The sequence below is a fragment of the Brassica napus genome, chromosome C4 (genome assembly GCF_020379485.1).
Source record: "Brassica napus cultivar Da-Ae chromosome C4, Da-Ae, whole genome shotgun sequence".
Taxonomy (NCBI): domain Eukaryota; kingdom Viridiplantae; phylum Streptophyta; class Magnoliopsida; order Brassicales; family Brassicaceae; genus Brassica; species Brassica napus.
Window position 1 is genome coordinate 18,991,536 of NC_063447.1, and position 21,830 is coordinate 19,013,365.

The window sequence follows — 21,830 nt, forward strand, 5'->3', positions numbered from 1 at the left end:
ATTTATTTTTTATTAAAGATGATTGTATTTTCCTAATTTCATTTAAGAAATTTGATTATTATTTTATAATTTCAGTAAACTATGTCAAATTTTATTAGTTTTGAATTAAAGTTTTGATATTATTGGAGATAACTATTTGGCATTGTACATTGATGTTTTACTAACACATTAGCCATATTTTATGAGCAAATTTTAAGTTTTCCAGGATTATATATTTTCGACAAAGGAGAAAATATTATATGAGATTATAATCAGCTGGAAACTTGGTTAGTTGGATCTTCGATCTGCATTACGATTAAGATAAGTATTTTTATTTGTCATAATTTATATCCAAATTTAATTTATAAATGATTATTTCTTGATATAATAAAATGCTTCTGTTAATACATATCTCTATATAATTTGAAATAATTTGATTATCATATTTTATTACCATTTTATATATACAAGGGTTTTAAGCTTAAGGCTTGGTCTTAAAAGATCCATGAGTTTTGGAGAAAATCCAAAGAAAGATATAATTACCAGAAGTGATTATTTAAAGCTCATTATTTTTTGATGAAATGTGAAATTTATTGATCATGTAGAAAGAATATGAATTTACAAATGCTATGGATACCTAAGAACATTTACAAGGCTGTATAATGAATGAACTCATATGATTTAAAGCTCATTATTTCTTTTGCATCTAAAGATTACAAGGCCTGAAGTCTGTAATATATCCCAACTATGTTGGATGTTAACTTTAAAAGTAAAGTTTTTCAAGGAAATTTTAATGATGCATATATATGGGGAAATATATATTTTCACATAAGTAATGTTGTCCAGCAGATACATGATTGTGAAAAGAGATTAAAGAATTTTATACTTGTATCTTGTCTCTTTGAGACTAAGAAAAACAATTAGATTTTGATGTAAGGTCAAAATCAAAGAGTTTCTTTATAGAACTCATATTCTCACTTGAAGTTGAGAAGATAAATATGGTAATAAAGAAGAGATATGAATCAATCATCTGAAGATGAAAGAAAATTATTGTAAGTATAATACAAGGTAGTAAAACCTTATTGAATGTTCAAGAAGAGGATATATATATGATGCTCTAGAAGAGTACATAATATTACTGCACATAAGAATGCAATTTAGAATCCTTATTGCATCATATTCATATAAGTCTCGCCCGAGACCAGCAAACAAAAACCTTCCAAACAGTTACCCGGATCTCACAGTGGATTCCCTCATTAATCAGGAATCCCGAACATGGAATTTACAGGCAATCATGGTTTTGGTGGATCCTCATGATGTAAAAATTATTGGAAGTATTCCATTAAGTCGTAATCAGATGGAAGATAGAAATGGATGGCATTTTACCAATAATGGAAAATATTCGGTTCAATCAGGTTATCAAGTGGAAAGGATCTATACTGATAAGGAAAAACCACCAGTTTTTTATGGTTCCACGGTGGATACATTAAAAGCTTTATCCTGGAAAGTGCGGTGCTCTCCGAAAATAAAACATTTCTTATGGCAACTCCTTTCAGGATGTATAGCGGTAATGAAAAATCTAAAATCAAGAGGGATACAAGGGGATATATGTTGTGCCCGATGCGGAGATCCGGAGGAATCAATAAATCATGTGTTTTTTGAATGTCTTCCAGCACGTCAAGTATGGGCTTTATCTAAGATACCATCGCATCCCAATATTTTTCCTATCAGTTCTTTTTTTTTCTAATATGGATCATCTTTTTTGGAGAGTTAATCCAAAGATGGATGACCACCAATTTGCATGGATATTATGGTATATATGGAAAGGCCGGAATAACAAAGTTTTTAGCAATCTGGATGTTGATCCGAGGGAAACACTCAAATTAGCGGAATTGGAGTCATCACTCTGGGCTGAGGCACATGTAGTAAATGATTCAAGGAGGGGGCATCAGGTACATACCACTTCCGCATTAGCAACGTCAGGACGATGGTGCTTCATAGATGGATCATGGAAAGATAAAGATTTATTTTCAGGGCAAGGATGGTATAGCACTTTACCGGGTTTCGATGGTTTATTAGGGGCAAGGAATGTAAGGGCATGTCTCTCACCCCTTCATTCGGAGGTGGAGGCTTTAATTTGGGCAATGGAATGTATGAAGAATTTAAGACAGTTTCAGGTGACGTTTGCAACAGATTGTTCTCAATTGGTAAAGATGGTTTCAGAACCAGAAGAATGGCCAGCATTTGAAAGTTATCTGGAAGATATTAAGCTTTTAAAAAGAAGTTTCCTCAACTCAGACATCGTTCATGTACCACGGACGGAGAACCTACGGGCGGATATCTTAGCACGTAGTGCTACGAAACAACCGTCTTTCGTCGTTCACATGGATGCGGAGTTACCAAATTGGTTTACAGAGTCAATATGAGTCTGTAAATGTTTTGTTTGCTGTCAAAAAAAAAAATTCATATAAGTCTCAAAAGTTAAAAGGATCTAAGAAATAATACATGACCCATGTGGGTATATTGTTGATTCAAAATGTGATTCATTCGAGATTGATAAATTTGTAGTATTATCATCTCGAGGGGAAGAGTTAAAGAATCTCACATTTTATGATAAATCAAACATCCAGAAGATTATGTTTGCACTAAAACTAAGATTGATGAATCCTTCTCAAAGTAAATCCATGGGATTTTGAGACACTTATGTTGAGACAATAAGCAAAAGAAATGCTATATACATTTCAAATCAGAAATATTTATCAAGGCAATATAAGTATTTTAGAGAAAGTCTCTATAGCCTCTTATATATTGTACTACACAATGATTAGAAAATGGAGATAAATGTAATAGTAAACCAGAAGTTTACCGAAAGTGAATGTTTGGAAAATCGGTTATGCCATCCCGGTTTAGTAATAATACGAAAGATAATCATATACACATTCGTTGAAGAACCAGAGGATTCTTACGAATAATCTGCGATATGCTGCTTGCTTATAAGGCAATATAAGAATACGGTTTTTACTAGTCAAATAGATAAGAATCTATTTATACAAGGAGATGTTTGTGGGCTTGATCACCCACTGGTGGACTGATCATCCACCATATACATCGACAAGAAGGACGTATGTATCCTTGTCATAGATCTGCAACCTGATGTTCGCGATACTAACTGGTAATACTAGTGAATTTACAAGCCTTTGATGATTATTTTATGCATGTGAGGATACTTGATGAACATCTTGTAGCTAATGCTCATATTTAAGATGAAGCAGCATTGATTCGCATGATGCCAAAGAGTAATTAAGAACTCTCCCCATTAAACTGGTTTGGGTCAGGAACCAAAGATCCTCATCTAGAAAAATTGAATAAGTTGTAGTTGCTCACCACACCGCTAAAAGATGGAAACTCAAAGGAGGTTATGAATATGTTGGATATGATCTCCATTGATGATAAAATCTAGAAGATTTTATAAGATTTATTTAATGACTCAAAGTTAGTCTATCCAACATTAGGGAGATAAAATAAACAGGTGGAAATGAATGAGTTGAATGAATTATCATTGATCCTCGGACTAAAGAGCTCGAATAAAAGTCCAAAACTAAATGCATGGCGATAATTCTATTACAAATATTAGCATATGAGTTGCCAGACTCAATTACTGACCCTAAAAAGTGATTAAGTCACAAAAACCAGCTGTAAATGCTCCAGTTAAAATGGATGTCCAGAAGGACAATATCAAACTGCTAATAAGTCTAAAGATCGCCTGAAGCGTGATAGACCTATCGGTTCCAAATCCTCGAAAAAGGAGCATGAATGATAATGGCATTAATGGAGGAATGAGATATTAAAGATCTCGAGAAGAGATAGAAAACATGACAAGAAAGAAATTCAGGTACCTGAGAATGACAAAATCTCAAATAGCTATGTCATGTCTGAAGCAATATGGAACTGATATTAAAGCGACGTTGTGAATACTTATGCATGCAATATAGCAGTTGATGAGAATGAGGATCATGAACCATCTATTGAAAAGTGTACACAAAGAAAATGATAGGTCAAAATCGAAATAAGCAATAGATGAAAGATTAAATCTCTTGAAAAGAGAAGAGTATTAGGACTGGTAGTCCGTACACCTAATGGTGTAAAACCAGTGGCACATAAATGAGTCTTTATGTGAAAGAGATGATGTGAGATGTAAAAGAGTAATTGCACAAAGATTCTCACAAAGACCTGAAATTGTTATAAGAAACACATCATGTGGTGGAAGCATAAACTTTCAAGTTTTTTTTTGTCTGGCAACAAAGAAAAGGAATTGAGAGCCACTGGAATAATGAAATTTATGTGAAAGATTCAAAAGAATATAAACTGCAAGAAGCAGTAAACTCCATAAGGATTTGGACTGCTAGAACAGTAAGTGCTAGTTCTCGAGAACATTATCGCGCGAGTATATTGAGCATATAAAGAAAACAATTCTTGGTCATGAAGTACCAGAATATTGGAAATTTACTGATCTCTTTCATGATTGAAATATTAGCTTTCATATGACAAGAAGGATATTTATACTTGTAACTTTTACAAGAAACAAAGGAATAACTCATATGTATAAGTATGCATAATCTGAAGGTGTAAGAGATTTTCTTTAAAGGAAATTTGGACAAGGATTTCAAATAGACCAAGATATGACCTTTTGTGTGAAAGTAATGTTATGGACAAAAAGTCCAATGGTCTAAGAGATTATCTGACAATCAAACGAGTTTATTCAGTAAGAATATGCTTATAGAAATTCTTAAAAGGATGATATGTATGATGAAAATGCTTCTCCTAAAGATGATACTTCCAGGGGGAGAATATGATGATGTTTGTAGTTGTACTATTTTTCCTTATCATGATTTTTGTCCCATTGGGTTTTTCCATGTCAAGGTTTTAACAAGACAAATGATATATACCTAAAGAAGAGTGTTATCACTTAGGTGATGAAGATCTATCAATATTCTAATGTATTTTGAGACTGAAAGAAGCAGAATAGAATGATCAAAGATCAATCATACTTGAACAAGAATCAAACATGAACACATTCTATTCGAGAGACAAAATCGAAGGTCGAAATTTTTCTAATCAAAGGGGACCTTCTAGATGGAACTAAAATATGTACTTGGCATCCAGAGAAAGATCTTTGAGTCTACTTTCATCTCCAATTTGAATCAAGTCATTCCAGATGATATAACTTGAGATATGGTTGTTTTCGTGAGACATGTACAAGCTGTCCGAGAATACCTAATATCGTCTGATATCTCAAATATCACCCGATATTCACATCTTATCAGATCTAGATCGAAGCCTAAAGTTAAAAATGGATGTTAGCTTCGATCTCCAAGTGGTTTGAAGTCATTTTCTCCTGCAATCATCAAGATATTCAAGTTTCAGTGAAGAGTGTCAAATCTGTCAAGAGAAAGGAACCAGTCCAAGCCCAAGAAGAAGGAGTTATGTTTTCATATTAGATTGTGTCCTATCAGATATCTCAAGTTATATTTTCATCAGGGGGAGTAGATGCGCGCTGCACTCTTTTTCCCTTAACCATGGTTTTTCCCACTGGGTTTTCCTGGTAAAAGTTTTTTTAACGAGGCAGCATCTTATGCGCTTTAAGAAATATTTTTGTATAATGTACATCCAAGGGGGAGTGTTATGAACCAATTATGTGGATGTCCATTAGGCTCATTAAACCTATATTGTAGGATTCTAAAATCCTAGCTTTGTATCTGTATATATATGTATCATTACCTATGGAATAATATGAACAATCAATTCCCTCTTTCTCTAGTTTCACAACAAGAATCACAATATTACTAAACACGTTAACGGTTTTAATTTTGAGTTATTCTTGGGTCCACCAACCAATAGGAAGTCGTTATTTTATATCCGGTATCTTTTATAAAAAGAAAAAAAATATTGTTAATTTATATCATGATTTAAAAAAAAGTAAAAATAAATAAATAGTAGTACTAGATGCAAAAGAAAAAATTATTTTTAACGCTGTCACCATAACACTAAACCATAAATCTTAAACCCTTAAGTAAACCATAAAACCATTGGATAAATTTAAACCGTCAACTTGCAATATATATATAGACAACTTTTATAATTTAAGGGTTAGGATTAAGGGTTTAGTGTTTTAAGATTTGGTGTTTAGTGTTTTTGATTTAAGTTTAAGATTTATCCAAGGGTTTAGGATTTAGACTTTAGGGTTTAGTGCTTAGTGTTTTGCTGACGGCTTTAAAAATAATCTTTTTTTGGCATCTAGTATTATTTTTTATTTATTTTTACTTTTTTCTAATTTAAAATCATGATATAAACAATATTTTGTTTCTTTTTTTAAAAGATACTGAATACTATAAAATAACGACTTCCTATTGGTTGGTGAACCTACGAGTTCACCCTGGGGTGAATCCAAGAACAACTCTTTAATTTTTCTTAATTTTTGATGAGAATTTTTGTTTAGTCACTGTTGGACCCAATTTTGGCCAATACCATGATGGACCGCGATCAAAGGCATGGGCCTTAAAGGGCCGAAGCCCGTAGCAAGGATACGAGCTCGAGAAGGAGTCGTCGAGGTCGCGTGGATCGCGCAACAAGAAGCTGAGATCGCGGAGCTACCACAGAGGTCTCGAAGTCAGCTTACTATAAAGGAAGAGGAATGTAAACAGAAGAGGAGACGTTGAGAACCCTAGAGAGAGCGACACATTTACATCGATCTTGTTGTCTTCCCACTTTTAGATTCTTTCTTTACCGATCTCACTTGTATCACTCGATCTAGTTCAATTCACTGTATTCGATCTTAGTCATCAATAAAATTCATTTTCGCCTACTGGAAACTACTTAACATCGTTGTGTTCTAAAGATATTGTTGCCTACATCATTTGACTTCCCTAGATAAAACCCCGATCACTATCAAATACTTTGTGCAGATTTTAGGTTCTACATTTTGGCGCCGACTGTGGGGAAGATAAACCAAAAACATCTTTGCTAAGAAACATATCTAAGTTTCCTAAGCGCGACTATGGATCCCAACCAAACCACCGGAACCACGTCGTTTGGAGTCAACGACATCGATCCTATCGGATCCGACTCGGGAGCTGGAATAACCCCAACTGGGTTAACGGGAGCCAATGATGACAACTCTAATCGACGAGATTCGTAGTCAAAGGATCGCCAACCAAGCCATTGCTAATAGACTGGACCAAGCCGAAAGGGAGCTCGCAGAGCATCGGGCTGCAAATATTCGGGAAAGAAATCAAACGCCCCTCGACCCGTTAAGGACGACGTCCAACCCCCAAAGCACTGGACTGTTCGGCACTCCAGAGATCCCAAGCGCCCGATCCGGACACTACACGGGAGAAAATTTGCAATGACCCCCGCTGCAGGGCATGACCCACCGAAGCTTAACCTACAGTGGACTGGACGAAATCGACACTGGACTCCAAAGCCCACTAAGCACTCCGATCCAATTCCTGAACGGATCAATGGAGAGGCAGGGGGAGCCAAGAACAAAAATCTCACCACCAAACCATTATATCCCCGAGAATCGAACTCCGTCTGTGACCAGGACCTTCAATCAAGCAGTGTTCGATAACCCAACATAACAAGCTCGGAGACACAATCTTCGCGGTCCCGTCAATATCGACCCCCAAAGGGAAGACTTGGGAATCCCGAACGAAACTGGAACCTTCCAGAATTATATCGAAAGGAACGACGCCGAGCTCAAAAGAATAAATGCGATCGTACATATGGCGACGAGCTCTGCTCTCGATATCGACATGGTCATCGACAAAACGAGAAGGACCCCATTCACAAATAGAATCGCCAGCGAAGACTGCATCACGTTGGGAAACTGAAATTCCCCGAATACGCCAGGAACACAGATCCGAAGGCGATGTGCGAGCTTTCCGTCTAGCGATATCAAAAGCACACCTCACCGACGACGAAAAAGAAGCCGGATACTGTCGTTTCTTCGCCGAGAACCTCACTGGAGCCGCCCTAGAGTGGTTCGCCGGACTAGAAGAAAATTCTATCGACAACTTTACCCAGTTGGTATCTACGTTCCTCAAACAATACTCAGTCTTCATAGAAACAAGAGTTACCGAAACAGATCTCTGGAATCTCAAACAAGCGCCTTTCGAGCCATTAAGAGCATACATAAACAAATTCCAAGAAGTCAAAACCAAGATCTCACATCCGAACGAAGTCGTTGCCCTCGCAGCGTTAAAGAATGGCGTCTGGTTCTCATCCAAATCCAGGGAAGAATTGGTGGTACGAGCACCTACCTCGTTGGACGACGCCCTACACCGAGCCTCTTATTTCGCCACTCACGAAGAGGAAGTCACAGCCTTGAAAGAACAGTATAGCGCGAACAAGAACAACGCAACCAAAAAACCTGCTACTCCTAAAGAACCAACGACCAAAGGGCAACATTCCTACGCAATAAATAATTCGTCGAAAAGTCTTCAACATACGACCTTTGCAAATACTGCAGTTTCCATGATCGCAAAGGCCACTCGACTGAAGAATGTCGAGCCGCACTTCGCAATCAAAACGAAAATAAGAAAACTAACGAGGAAGCCGGAGAAGAAGAAGAGCCAGTGACTCCGAAATCCAACCGAAAGGCCGAAGCCCCAACAAACAAAAAAGGCAGGGAGATCGAGCAGGAATCACCGAGCTCTCCCCCCCCCCCCCCAACCCCGAAGAAAAGAGTTGACATGATTTCATGGGGGCAGAACAACAACACAACCGATGAAATCAAGAGCCAAACCGAAGGAAAAATCCGCTTCGAGATCTCGGTAGCAATCCGCACATTGGAAAATCCTGACGAAGTCACTCCCCCTCCCCGTGTCACTCCATACAACCCAAACAAAACTTCCTAGCGTAAAAATCTCCAACTTCAAGCGAAAGAATAAAATGACCAAAATTCGCGAGCTGCTGGAGAAACCGATTCAAAAACAAGACAGAATGCAGACTCTCAATCGCAATATGTCTGGTGGGAAAAGACACTACCGACCAGCACTGACTAAGAGGTGGAATTTTCCGGCCCACAACAAGGGAAAAAAAAGGATCAACTTCATCTACGGAGGCTCCAAATTCTGCAATTCGGTCAACTCAATCAAAGCATACCAACAGAGAGCAGAAAACAACGTAGGAATTAGAGAGCTCTTGTTAGGTCCCGATCACAAAATCACCTTCAACGAAAACGAAACCGCAGACCTCGATAAACCACACGATGAGGCTCTCATGATACGAATCGACGTCGGTCGCTGCGAACTATCCCGAGTAATGATCGACACCGGCAGCTCGGTCGATGTCCTCTTCTACGAGGCGTTTAAAAAAATGGGATTCACTAAAGCACTCCAAAAGCAAGAGCGAACTCCCCTCATCGGCTTCGCAGGAGACACCACCTATTCTCTCGGATCGATCGAGCTCGCAGTAACCGCTGGAGAAATAAGAAAAATCGTAGAATTCATCGTGATAGACCGTCCAGCCCCATTCAATGCAATCCTCGAGAGACCTTGGCTATACAGCATGAAGGCAGTCCCCTCGACATATCACCAATGCCTGAAATTTCCAACCTCGAAAGGAGTCGAAACTATCAGAGGAAGCCAGAAGAACTCCAGGACATGCTACCTTGCGAGCTTTAAGGACATCGAGCAACACCCTTAATCAGGCAGCCAAAATTAACGACAGATGTACCTACGTACACGAACAATCAAACAACATATCATATCCCTGGGAAAATAATCGAACTACGTTATGACTTGATCCCTCGACGAGGGTACATAGGCAACTCACGACACGAGTCCAGTCACCTTCCACCTACAGAACTCAAAGTGGGCATATCGCAACACCCGAAGAACAACGGCACGACAATATCAAAAACTGCCTTCTTTTCACAAATATGTAACGAAACATAATCCGACATCTTAATAAATACAGTTCTTAGACATTCGAACACACCAGACTTCTCGTGTCAGAAATCGTATAACTACGACAGTTGACCAAAAACCAGGACCATGATCAAGTCCTCGGTCGCGGCCAACTCCGCCAGCAAGCGCGACAAAACAAGCTAACAAAGTTTTTTGTTACATCGAAACTGTCGATAGAAATATCTACAACAAATCGACACATGGCCACAAAGATCGGCCTCGCACAAAACATAAAAATGGCAACAAATAAATCGAGACCCACGATCCCTTCTTTATTATATAAAAGAAATAATAAAGCAACAAAAGGCAGAGGGGAAAACAAAGAAAGTCCTTAAAGCTACTCTCCGATGCTGAATTCACCATCCTCAAAGCGATCACTCGAGCACATCGCCACGTCATCAGCCGGAGAAGGGACCTTTTCGAAGAAATCCTCTGGCAGATCCTCTGAAATCTGAGGCATGTCGAGCTTCCCAACGGAGAAATCCAAAGTTGCAATCACATCGACCTCGGACCCAAGCTCGATCTCCTTCGCTCGAAGCCGCAACAACTCATCCGAAGCTAGGAGATTGTTGCTCATGATCTCCTTCAAGAGATCTATATTTGCCACGACTTCCCAAAGATGAGCCTCACAATCAGTTACAGCCTTCTTCTTTTCCCATTTTTCCTTCAGAAAGACCAGCACATCCAGATAGCTATCCACCATAGTCTTTTTGGCCTCACGAGTCGCGCGGCGAAAGTCGACAGAGAACTTATTGGCAGAAGATTCAACCTTCGCTTCCAAAAAGGAAACTTGCTCGAGGGCAGACTTCTTTTCGTTACTCACAACTCGCAGACAAGCTTCGAGCGAAGCAGCCTGATTTCCCAGCTTTTCAGCGGCGGCCAGTTGAGCAGCATTGGCACGCTCCCGGTTTTGAGCCATCTTCAGACCGAGATTTAGCTCACGAACAACCTTCTTTATTTCATAAAGTTCGTCAGAACGCGGAACATCTTGCAGGCATTTTTCTAAAGTCGCCGCAAACTTGTTGTTAGCCTCCATAGCCTGAAACATGATAAATCAGTTCAGACAAAACGAACCAAAGATTCGACAAGGACCAAATTTCAAAAGGAACGACCTTGGCATGGGCCAGAGACATCTTTACGTAAGCCTCGCGCTCCGTCATATTATGCAAAGAGGGAAGTGGAAATCCAGCAGGTTTGACGTGCCTCACCAAATGAGCAACACTATCTGGATCTTCCGTAATATGACAATCCTTGGAATGCGAGAACTGCCAGTGGAACGGCTTAGCAACAGCCGCTTCACCCGAGACACCAAGACGACGATTGGAGCCATTCGTTTTAGCCTTCTTCAGAGGACGATAACGCCCCTCCGAACCCGTTGGGCTACTCAACTTAACGCGAGCAACAGATTTTTCAGCCTCAGGGTCTTTGGCCCCTTGGGTTGAAGGCCGCGGAAGTTGGGTCTCCTCACGAAGAATTCTGTGAGTGCATCACTCACATCTCCGGATACTCACATCTCCGGATCGAATACGTTCCGCATTGGCACTACCAGTTCGAGTTCGCACCCTATCGGAATCGCGAGAGTTGGATCTTCTCGAAGTCATATTCCTTTAGCGAGCAAAAATGAAACTAAATGAGATACTATGACAAATCCTAGAACAAAGCCAAAGCTTTATAGGGATCGGAACCTCGCCATATCTCAACAACCAGAACAAAAAGAATCTCGAAAGCTAAGGAGACAAGGATATTCCAATATATTATGCTTATCTATTAAAAGATATCCAAGATATCAAGATCAAAGATCGTCAAAAAAACAAAAGATATTAAAACAAAAAAAAAACTAACTGGAAACAGAATCATCAGGGACATACGACCCCTCGACTTGATCAACCGAATCATCTGAGACTTAAGGAAGATCGAGCTCGGAGATCAACCAATCCGGCACGGCGGCTAGGGCGACAAGATCCTCGTAATCTCCTTTCATTCCCTTTAATCTTGCAAGCTCCGCATCCATAGTCAAGCCCCCATCCTTAAGCTCGTTCAGGAGGTCGATGTTGGCGGTCACTTCTTGTAGCCGGATCTCAGCATACACTTCCTTCTTCTTGCTCGCCCAACTACCCTTCAAAGATTCGAGAACTTCCCGATACTTTGCCGCAATATCGCGACGAGCAATACGAGAAGCGCGGCGAATGTCCCAATCTCTCTCGACCTCAGGCGCCGCAATTCTTGCCCTTTGAGCAACCATCTGGGACGTGAGAGTCTCGTTCTCCAGATGAACTCTCCTCCGGTCTTCAGTCAAGACTTCGATCTTCTCGTCATCCTTCTTCCCTTCTCGCTTGGTGGCTTCGAGCTCCTCCGAAAGCCTCTTGATCTCAGAACCAATACTCTCGATTTCCTTGTCGTTCCGAGAAGCCACGACATGATCCTTTATCGTCACGACGTACTCGTTAAAAGCTTCCATCACCTGAGAAGAAATGGAAATGAGCAAATACCACAAAACAACTTTTCAAATAGAATGAAGGCGAGAGACGAACCTTAGAGCTCGCCACAGCAACCTTAGCATAGGCTTCCCTCTCGACTGAGGAAGCGAGAGATGGGAGACGACAACCCGCGGACCTCATGCGACCAGCGAGGGAAATTAAGTCGCTTTGGGCCGCAAACGAAGAGCCATCTCCCTCATAAACAAACCTAGGACGAGACAGACCGGGCAAGTCACCTTCCGATGACCGACATCGCTTACGACTCGCCGCCACGTTCTCGTCTTCTGAGCCAGGGCTCAACGAGACAGGAGGTCGAGTCTCTCCTGAAACATCTTTGTCGTCGGAATCATGAATCGAGATCAAGGGAGATTTTTCGGAAGCTCGTCCCCTCGATGCAAACCTAGAAGTTTGAAACGACGATCTTCTCACAAGCTGCCTAGTTAGCTGATCTGAAGACTGAGTCTGAACAGAAGGAGTCGCTACGACCTTTTGGGAATGATCGGTCTCGCCTTCAGACCCCTCGGCCTAAGGAGCTCTATTGGTCCCCGCCGACAAGGCGAGGACAGTTTGAATCCGAGTTCGATCAAAAGTAGACCAGTTCATCAGATCGCGGATCTCATCCGACATTGAAGAACTTCCAGAAGGAACTAAATCAAACAAAAATAAACGAAAGCTTTAATCTTCGATTCCCCAAACAAAGAAATCATCATCACATAGGCAAAAAGAAACTAACCGATATTCTCAGCCCAACGCCGGGGAAGCTGGGAGAAATCAAAGTCACACATAGATGCTCGATCCATCTTCAAAACGAAAAATTGCTCGCGCCACTTCTCGTCGCGATAAGGGATGTCCTCGATGATGTGGCGACCTGGGTGCGGAGACACGAGAAAAGTACCAGGGTTCTGCTTATTCTGCTTCACCAGAACGAGCTGACGAAACTCACTAACACCAAAAGCAAGACCCTCCTCCCTAGCCTTAACCAAGAAGGCGACAAGATGCCTAAGAAAATTTGGGAGAAGCTGGGTAAGCGATAACCCAAGCTCCGCCAGGACCTCCAGTATTGGCTCCGGGATCAGGAAGGTAAGACCGCAGGAATGAAAGAAGGAAAGATAGGCTCCGTAGTAGCCTTCTCTCACGGTTTCGGGAGTCTCATTCGTACCGGCCAAATCAAGAACGACGGTACGATCGACCCCGTACGCCTTGTAAAGGTTCTCGAGATCATCAGCCTCGGTAGTCGGACGAGGAAAATTGAACGACAAGGACATCTTAAGCTCGAAAAAAGTTTCAGAGTAGAGGAAAAAAACTAGAAAGAAGAAACGAGATTTGAGGCAAAAATAAGATCCTCTACGTATATATAAGCCACCTTAACGGCTCTATCATCGCTATCGAGAAAATCAATTATGACCTAGCCTACGCCCTAGCGGCGGCTAAAGTAACCGTTACCGATTAAAATAATAATAAAAAAAATGCGCCAAAGAACGGTTTTTTTTTAAAACGATCATTACAACCGGATCCGAGCGATATCAGTTATCAAACGAGAAGACCTGGATCAAAAGACAACCGCTCCTTTTCCTTTTCGATCAAATCAAAAGAGGCTGGGGGACAAATGTTGGACCCAATTTTGGCCAATACCATGATGGGCCGCGATCAAAGGCATGGGTCTTAAAGGGCCGGAGCCCGTAGTATGGATACGAGCTCGAGAAGGAGTCGTCAAGGTCACGGGGATCGCGCAACAAGAAGCTGAGATCGCGGAGCTACCACAGAGGTCTCGAAGTCAGCTTACTATAAAGGAAGAGTAATGGAAACAGAAGAGGAGACGTTGAGAACCCTAGAGAGAGCGACACATTCACATCGATCTTGTTGTCTTCCCACTTTTAGATTCTTTCTTTACCGATCTCATTTGTATCACTCGATCTAGTTCAATTCATTGTATTCGATCTTAGTCATCAATAAAATCCATTTTCGCCTACTGGAAACTACTTAACATCGTTGTGTTCTAAAGATATCGTTGCCTACATCATTTGTCTTCCCTAGATCAAACCCCGATCACTATCAAATACTTTGTGTAGATTTTAGGTTCTACAGTCACCTTTTGTCCTTTTGTATAGTGTATTCTCCTTTTTCCTCTTTTCATATTAAAATTATATAACATAAAAATAAATTCTATACTGATATATAGAAAAATCCAATTGCTTTCTAAAAAGTAAAATATTCACCACAAATTGAAAAAAAAATAATAAAAGATTATTTTATTTCAGTAGAATAATACTAATAATAAAATAAATATTGAAATCATCCAAAGTTAAATCTATACATGTTGAGTCCATTTTCAAGATCAATTATAAGGATAGAAATTTAAGAAAATTATTAATAGTTTTAAAAATTAACTGAAATACGTCAAAGTATCCTTTTTCTTCCTTTTTAACACCAAAATTATTACTTAGACAATTTCCAGATATGTGCATACCAATGGTACGTTTGAAGATAGAGTCCACCTGAGAATTAAGGCAATTTGGAATAGACATAAAACTGCAGAAAGAAAAAAGTAGTTTTTTGAATCCCGGATGATTCCGTAGAAATCCTTAGGAGGAAGTCTCGCATCGATTGCTACAATGACACTTAGCAATAGAGTTCTCTACGTCTCTTTTTTTTTTTTTTTGCATAATGGGCAGTTGGTTTGACATTCCGTTTTACCAAATTGAGCTATGGTTTCTCGAGGGTATTCGTTTTTTGAATTTTGTGAACGAATGTTTTTTTTCTGCCAACAGCTGGTCATTTCTGGGGTGTCTACTGGATGTTATTGGCACTAGAGGATATATCGATATGGGGATAAGGATGAATGCCACAGTAGAAGATACAGTGAAAATGCAACTTAGACGCAGACATAGACTACCGTTACAAAATTTAATGGAAGAGGAAATAGCCAAATGCAGAGAAACATAATCTATGGAGGATGATATAGGTCTATGGAAAGCAGGTCGGGACAAATTCAAAAGAAAATTCTCATCAAAATCAACATGGAATTTGTTGAGGTCTCAAGGAACTAATTGTTAAAGGGGTTTGGTTTTTGTATGCAACCCAAAAATTTACTTTTGTTACGTGGATAGCTATGCATAATAGACTATCTACATGAGATAGGATGATCAAGTGGGGCTCAGCGTGTTGTTTATCCAATGAACCATTGGAAACAAGAAGCCATATGTTCTTTGAGTGTAGTTTCTCAGCTGAAGTTTGGGAGAATCTTGTGAGAGGTGTTATGGGAAATGATTACACAAGAGTATGGTCGGAAGATTAATGGATTAGAAGAAGATACCATGCAGAAGTTTACTTTGCGGTATGTGTTTCAGTCTACTATTCATGTCATATGGACGGAAAGAAATGGGAGAAGGCATGGAGAGAAACCTTTACCTCCAGCAATGCTCATCAGATTCATTGACATGAACATAAGGAATAGGTTCCTTTCTGTACAAAGGGCAGGAGATGCTCGATTGGCGGGTGGTCTTAGATACTGGTTTTCAATAAGACCAGTTTTTGATCGTAGAAAGTATAGATCAAAAATAATTTCTAATTTTTATTTTTTTCATATGATGCATTTGTAAATGTAAACAAAGGTTTTTTTTGTTAAATAAAATTTAACATTCAATTAAAAAATATTTTTTTCTGTTTTCTAATGGGAATTGCTATAAAAAAATACAAATAAAACTTATTGTTGTATGTTTGTATATTTTTTCCTTTGACGCCTATAATTTTTTCTGTCAAAGCATAAAAAAAATTTCATGCTGAAAAAAAAAATTCATGTTGTACTTTTGAAGTATACTAATTTGGCTAATTTTGAGGGATTATTTCAGACATCATTGTTCGAACTAGTACCCAATCATGCATTGCATAAGGTGAGAAGTAAAATTGAAAATGATTTGCTTAAAACTAATTCGGTAATTTTCTTGTCTTTATGTTATTCGCTTGTTGGGTCCCCCGCCGGAATATAAATAAAACATATCACAATGAATATTAAATAAATTGTGAGAGCACATACTTGTCTCTGTCCACAACACATGAGAGAAAGAATCTCTATTTAATTGACCCTCAAGTTTTTAATTTTCTCGTACCTCACTCTTTCCTCTTTCCTCTCACCTTCCCTCTCTACTCTCTCTCTCTCTCTTCAACAAACACAATGTTACTAATCATATCCTTCACCATCGCCTTCTTCATATTCTTATTCTTCCACACACTATTCCATCAAAAGCTACGTTACTGCAACTGCGAGATCTGCCATGCTTATCTCACTTCAAGCTGGCGAAACGACTTCGTCAATCTCGGCGATTGGTACGCCCATCTTCTCCGGCGTTCTCCGACGTCGACGATCAAAGTCCACGTCCTCAACAGCGTCATCACCGCGAACCCTTCGAACGTCGAGCACATACTCAAGACGCGTTTCCACAACTACCCGAAAGGCAAACAGTTCTCCGTCATCCTAGGGGATCTCTTAGGCCGCGGGATATTCAATTCCGATGGTGACACGTGGCGTTTCCAGAGAAAGCTCGCGAGTTTGGAGCTCAGGAGCGTCTCCGTTAGAGTTTTCGCTCACGAGATCGTCAAGATGGAGATCGAAACGCGGTTAATCCCGGTTTTGAACTCGTTCTCGACCGAACCCGGTTCGGTTCTGGATCTGCAGGATGTTTTCAGGAGATTCTCGTTCGACACGATCAGCAAACTGAGTTTCGGGTTCGACCCGAATTGTCTCCGGTTTCCTTTTCCGACGTCGGAATTCGCCGTCGCGTTCGACACGGCTTCGATGCTGTCGGCGAAACGCGCGTTGGCTCCGTTTCCTCTCTTGTGGAAAGTCAAAAGAATGTTTAAAATTGGGTCAGAGAAAGAGCTTAAAGAATCTATCAATGTTATAAACCGGTTAGCCGGAGATTTGATCAAGCAACGGAGGTTAACCGGTTTAACTAATAAAAACAACGATTTGATCTCGAGATTCATGGCGGTTGTCGCGGAGGATGACGACAAGTATCTCCGAGACATCGTCGTAAGCTTTCTATTGGCTGGTCGGGACACGGTTGCAGCCGGTTTAACCGGATTCTTTTGGTTATTGACACGTCACCCGAAAATGGAGAACCGGATACGTGAAGAATTGGACCGGGTCATGGGCCCCGGTTTTGACTCATTCACTGCCTCCTGCGGTGAAATGAGAGAGATGCATTATTTGCATGCGGCGCTGTATGAAAGCATGAGATTGTATCCGCCGGTTCAATTTGATTCCAAATTCGCTCTAAAGGACGACGTTCTGGCTGATGGTACGCGTGTTACTGGAGGGACTAGAGTCACGTATCATCCTTATGCGATGGGTCGGATGATCCGCATCTGGGGCCCTGACTACGAAGAGTTTAAACCAGAGAGGTGGTTGGATAAGGAAGGTAAATTCCGGTCTGAAAGTCCGGTTAAGTATCCAATTTTCCAAGCCGGAGCTAGGGTTTGTGTGGGGAAAGAAATGGCCATTATGGAGATGAAATCTATAGCCGTGGCGATGATTAGGAAGTTCGAAACACGGGTCAAGGGTCCCGGATCGACCGAGACGCTCCGGTTTGCTCCGGGTCTCACGGCAACGGTTAACGGTGGATTGCCGGTTATAATCAAAGTGAGGAAAGCTTAACGAGTTTTTAATTGAGCTAGGTTCATAAATTATATGTAAAGTAATATAATAGTACTTTATTAAACGTTGAAACATAGATAGAGTCTGGTTTTAGCTGACCAATTATTGTTAACATGCAAGCACACTTGTTGACAACATCTATGTGTACCATATATCTATTATTTAATTTAGCAAGGCTACTGGGTCTTAATTCTGAAAACTCGAATCTTAATTAAACAATGCTTCAATATAATATGATTACGTAAGTACCAAAAAAAGGCGTTCAAGATTATGTAAATAACAATAGCTCTAATTTGGATGATGTTTTTGATAAGATTGCTAGACTTACATGAGTGCATGCGAATTAAAGTGTGTAGTTTTACTCGGGTACTATATATAGCCATTTGATGAAAAACTAAATTAAAAAAAAATTATATATATATATATATATATGTATATATTTGTTACTGTACTTTTTTTTTGTAACACAACTTTATATTATAAATATTTGTTACTGTACTTAAAACAAAAATATATTGTGTAATGTTCATGACGAAAGTATCTCTACCGTCAATTTTTTTTTTTTTGCAAAAGATCTCTACCGGCAATTCTAGAGAAAAAAATAGTGTTAACTCTTTCCTTGATACGCAAAGCTGTAAAAGTACAGGCGATAGTCGTTATTAACTCAAATTAAGTCAAAACAACAGTAGAATGACTGAAACATACTGGTCTCATAAACTCATGATGAATCCTCCGATCACTAAACCACCAATAGTTAGTTAAATAGGTTAACCACGATCGAAAAGCCCTGAAAAATGATTGAAACATTCGTCTCATAAACTCGTGATGATCCTAGTTTACAAAAAAAAAAAAAACTCATGATGAATCCTCCGATTACTAAACCAACCGCGATCGAAAGCACAGTAGAATGATTGAAATATTGATATCAAAAACTGATGATGAATCCTCTGATCACTAACCCGCCCATGATTAGGTAAATAGAGTAATATACATTCACATTTATTTATAATTTTAGCTAGCTGCTTATTTGATTCGGTTGAGCAAAGTTTTCAAGACTTTTTAATAGGATACTAGGATAAGACATGCGCCTTGCGCAGAGTGAGTTTATTTCTATATATTATCGATAATTTTTTTTATAAATTTGACAATTTTATTTATATGTATACAATATTTTTTGTTGTTATTATATAATTTCTTTCCAATGGATCAGATCAGTTTTTATTAAAAATGATGGAACAAAACAATAATTAATACATCATGGGTTGATCGTATTGGATTAAACAAATTATAACATAAAAACCTTATTTTTTCCCTCGAACACATTTTTGAAAAAAATGAACAGTATTGTTTTCACAGTTGAATTATTTTAACTTTTATCTTCCATATGGTTTTGAAAGCTTTCAAATCAACCATCGAATTGATACAAGTCATTTTAATGTTTTTGGTCGTATACTTAAGGAAAACTTACATTTTTGTAATTTAAGTCGTTTTAAAAAATTTAAAATATAACATATAATAAAAATATAACATATAATAAAAATATAACATATAAGAAAAATATAACATATAAGGTGTCCTCATTTTTGTATTTTAAAGTCGTTTTAAAAAAAAATATAACATATAATGTTTCCTCATTTTTGTAATTTAATGTCATTTTAAAAAATTCAAAATATAACATATAAGAAAAAATTTAATTTTTTTATTATATGGTTAATGTGATTGTTTATTTTTTTAATAATATAAAATTAAACAAAATGAAGAGGGATACAAAAATTGTTATCAAATCTTTACTATTCACAATCATTAATTGCCATATATATGTAAATCATATTAGGTAATTTTGTAGCTTTTATTTAGGGAAAGAATACACACTTCTTATATTTTAGGTTAATATAATGTTCTCTAGTGGACATTAAACAAATTATGACATAAAAATCTTATTTTTTTCCCTCGAACACATTCTTGAAAAAGTGAACAGTATTGTTTTTACAGTTGAATTATTTTCACTTTTATCTTACATATGGTTTTGAAAGCTTTCAAATCAACCATTGAACTAATACATGCCTTTTTAATGTTTTTAGTCGTATACTTAAGGAAAACTTACATTTTTGTAATTTAAAATCGTTTTAAAAAATTCAAAATATAACATATACAAAAAAAAATCTAACATATAAGAAAAATATAACATATAAGGTGTCCTCATTTTTGTTTTTTAAAGTTATTTTTTAAAAAAATATAACATATAAGGTTTCCTCATTTTTGTAATTTAAAGTCATTTTAAAAAATTGAAAATATAACATATAAGAAAAAATCTAATTTTTTTTTGGTTATATGGTTAATGTGATTGTTTATTTTTTTTAATCATATAAAATTAAACAAAAATGAAGAAGGATGCAAAAATTGTTATCAAATCTTTATTATTCATAATCATTAATTGTCATATATATGTAAATCATATTAGGTAATTCCGTAGCTTTTATTTAAGGAAATAATACACATTTCTTATATTTTAGGTTAATATAATGTTCTCTAGTGGACATTAAACAAATTATGACATAAAAACTTTATTTTTTCTCTCGAACACATTCTTGAAAAAAGTGAACAGTATTGTTTCCACAGTTAAATTATTTTGACTTTTATCTTCCATATGGTTTGAAAACTTTCAAATCAACCATCGAATTGATACATGTCATTTTAATGTTTTTAGTCGTTTACGTAAGAAAAACTTACATTTTTGTAATTTAAAGTCGTTTTAAAATTTTTCAAAATATAACATATCAGAAAATTCTAATATATAAGAAAAATATAACATATAAGGTGTCCTCATTTTTGTATTTTAAAGTCATTTAAAAAAAAATATAACATATAAGGTTTCCTCATTTTTGTAATTTAAAATCATTTTAAAAAATTCAAAATATAACATATAAGAAAAAATCTAATTTTTTTATTATATGGTTAATGTAATTTTTTTAATTTTTTTTAATTATATAAATTTAAACAAAAATAAAGAATGATGTAAAAATTGTTATCAAATCTTTATTATTCATAATCATTAATTGCCATATATAGGTAAATCATATTAGGTAATTCCGTAGCTTTTATTTAAGGAAAGAATACACACTTCTTATATTTTAGGTTAATATAATGTTCTCTAGTGTTATATAATTATGGAACAATGTGACACCATTAGATTAAAGTATACTTTATATTAGATACTCTAGAATTCTTTGAAATGGAATTTAGAAGGCATTTAGAATGCCACATAGGATTTGAAGTTCTTTTTAATTAATACAAAATTAAGATTCTAATTTTTCAAATACTTCCCGATTAATATATAGGGGATTTCGAGTTGGAAATACAAATTAGGCGGATTTTTTAGCCAAGACTGGTACACTGTTTTATAAGAACTTATATAATGTTTTTTGGATTCAAATGTTAAGAGACTGGTAGAAATTATATTTTGTTGGTTATTTTTTTGGTATAATTATCCAGATCATCTCTGGTTTAGCTAATAAAATAATCTGTCAAAAAAGAAGCTATCTGCTTATTTTATAATATATGTAAAGATTGTAAAACAATTATCAGTATATATACTTGTTGCATTTACGCGTATAATAAACAATAAAACTGAATACTTTTGTTCACCCGGTGTCATCAAAATATAAAAAGAAAAAAAATTTAAAAGTTTATATAATTTATTATTATTATTACATGTTAATGTAAGTTTCGAAAAATAGTTATAACAACAGTATT

At 37.4% G+C, this 21,830-nt stretch overlaps 3 protein-coding genes across 3 annotated transcripts; 1 reads left to right on the forward strand and 2 right to left on the reverse strand.

Moving 5' to 3' along the window:
* Positions 1-10,284: 10,284 nt before the first annotated feature.
* Positions 10,285-11,548, reverse strand: LOC106392923. The gene is made up of 3 exons (XM_013833696.1): positions 11,459-11,548; positions 11,087-11,407; positions 10,285-10,986 (listed from the first exon to the last, which is right to left on the reverse strand). Exons 1-3 carry the CDS (start codon positions 11,546-11,548, stop codon positions 10,285-10,287), a joined length of 1,113 nt encoding a protein of 370 aa, XP_013689150.1.
* Positions 11,549-11,850: 302 nt separating this feature from the next.
* LOC106392924 lies at positions 11,851-13,689 on the reverse strand. Its single transcript, XM_048755572.1, has 4 exons — positions 13,158-13,689; positions 13,020-13,071; positions 12,479-12,824; positions 11,851-12,408 (listed from the first exon to the last, which is right to left on the reverse strand). The coding sequence occupies exons 1-4, from the start codon at positions 13,687-13,689 to the stop codon at positions 11,851-11,853; spliced, it is 1,488 nt and encodes a 495-aa protein (XP_048611529.1).
* Positions 13,690-16,517: 2,828 nt separating this feature from the next.
* On the forward strand, positions 16,518-18,276 carry LOC106352567 (cytochrome P450 94C1). Its single transcript, XM_048754542.1, has one exon. The coding sequence runs from the start codon at positions 16,596-16,598 to the stop codon at positions 18,075-18,077; it is 1,482 nt and encodes a 493-aa protein (XP_048610499.1). The 5' UTR covers positions 16,518-16,595; the 3' UTR covers positions 18,078-18,276.
* The last annotated feature ends 3,554 nt before the right edge of the window (positions 18,277-21,830 follow it).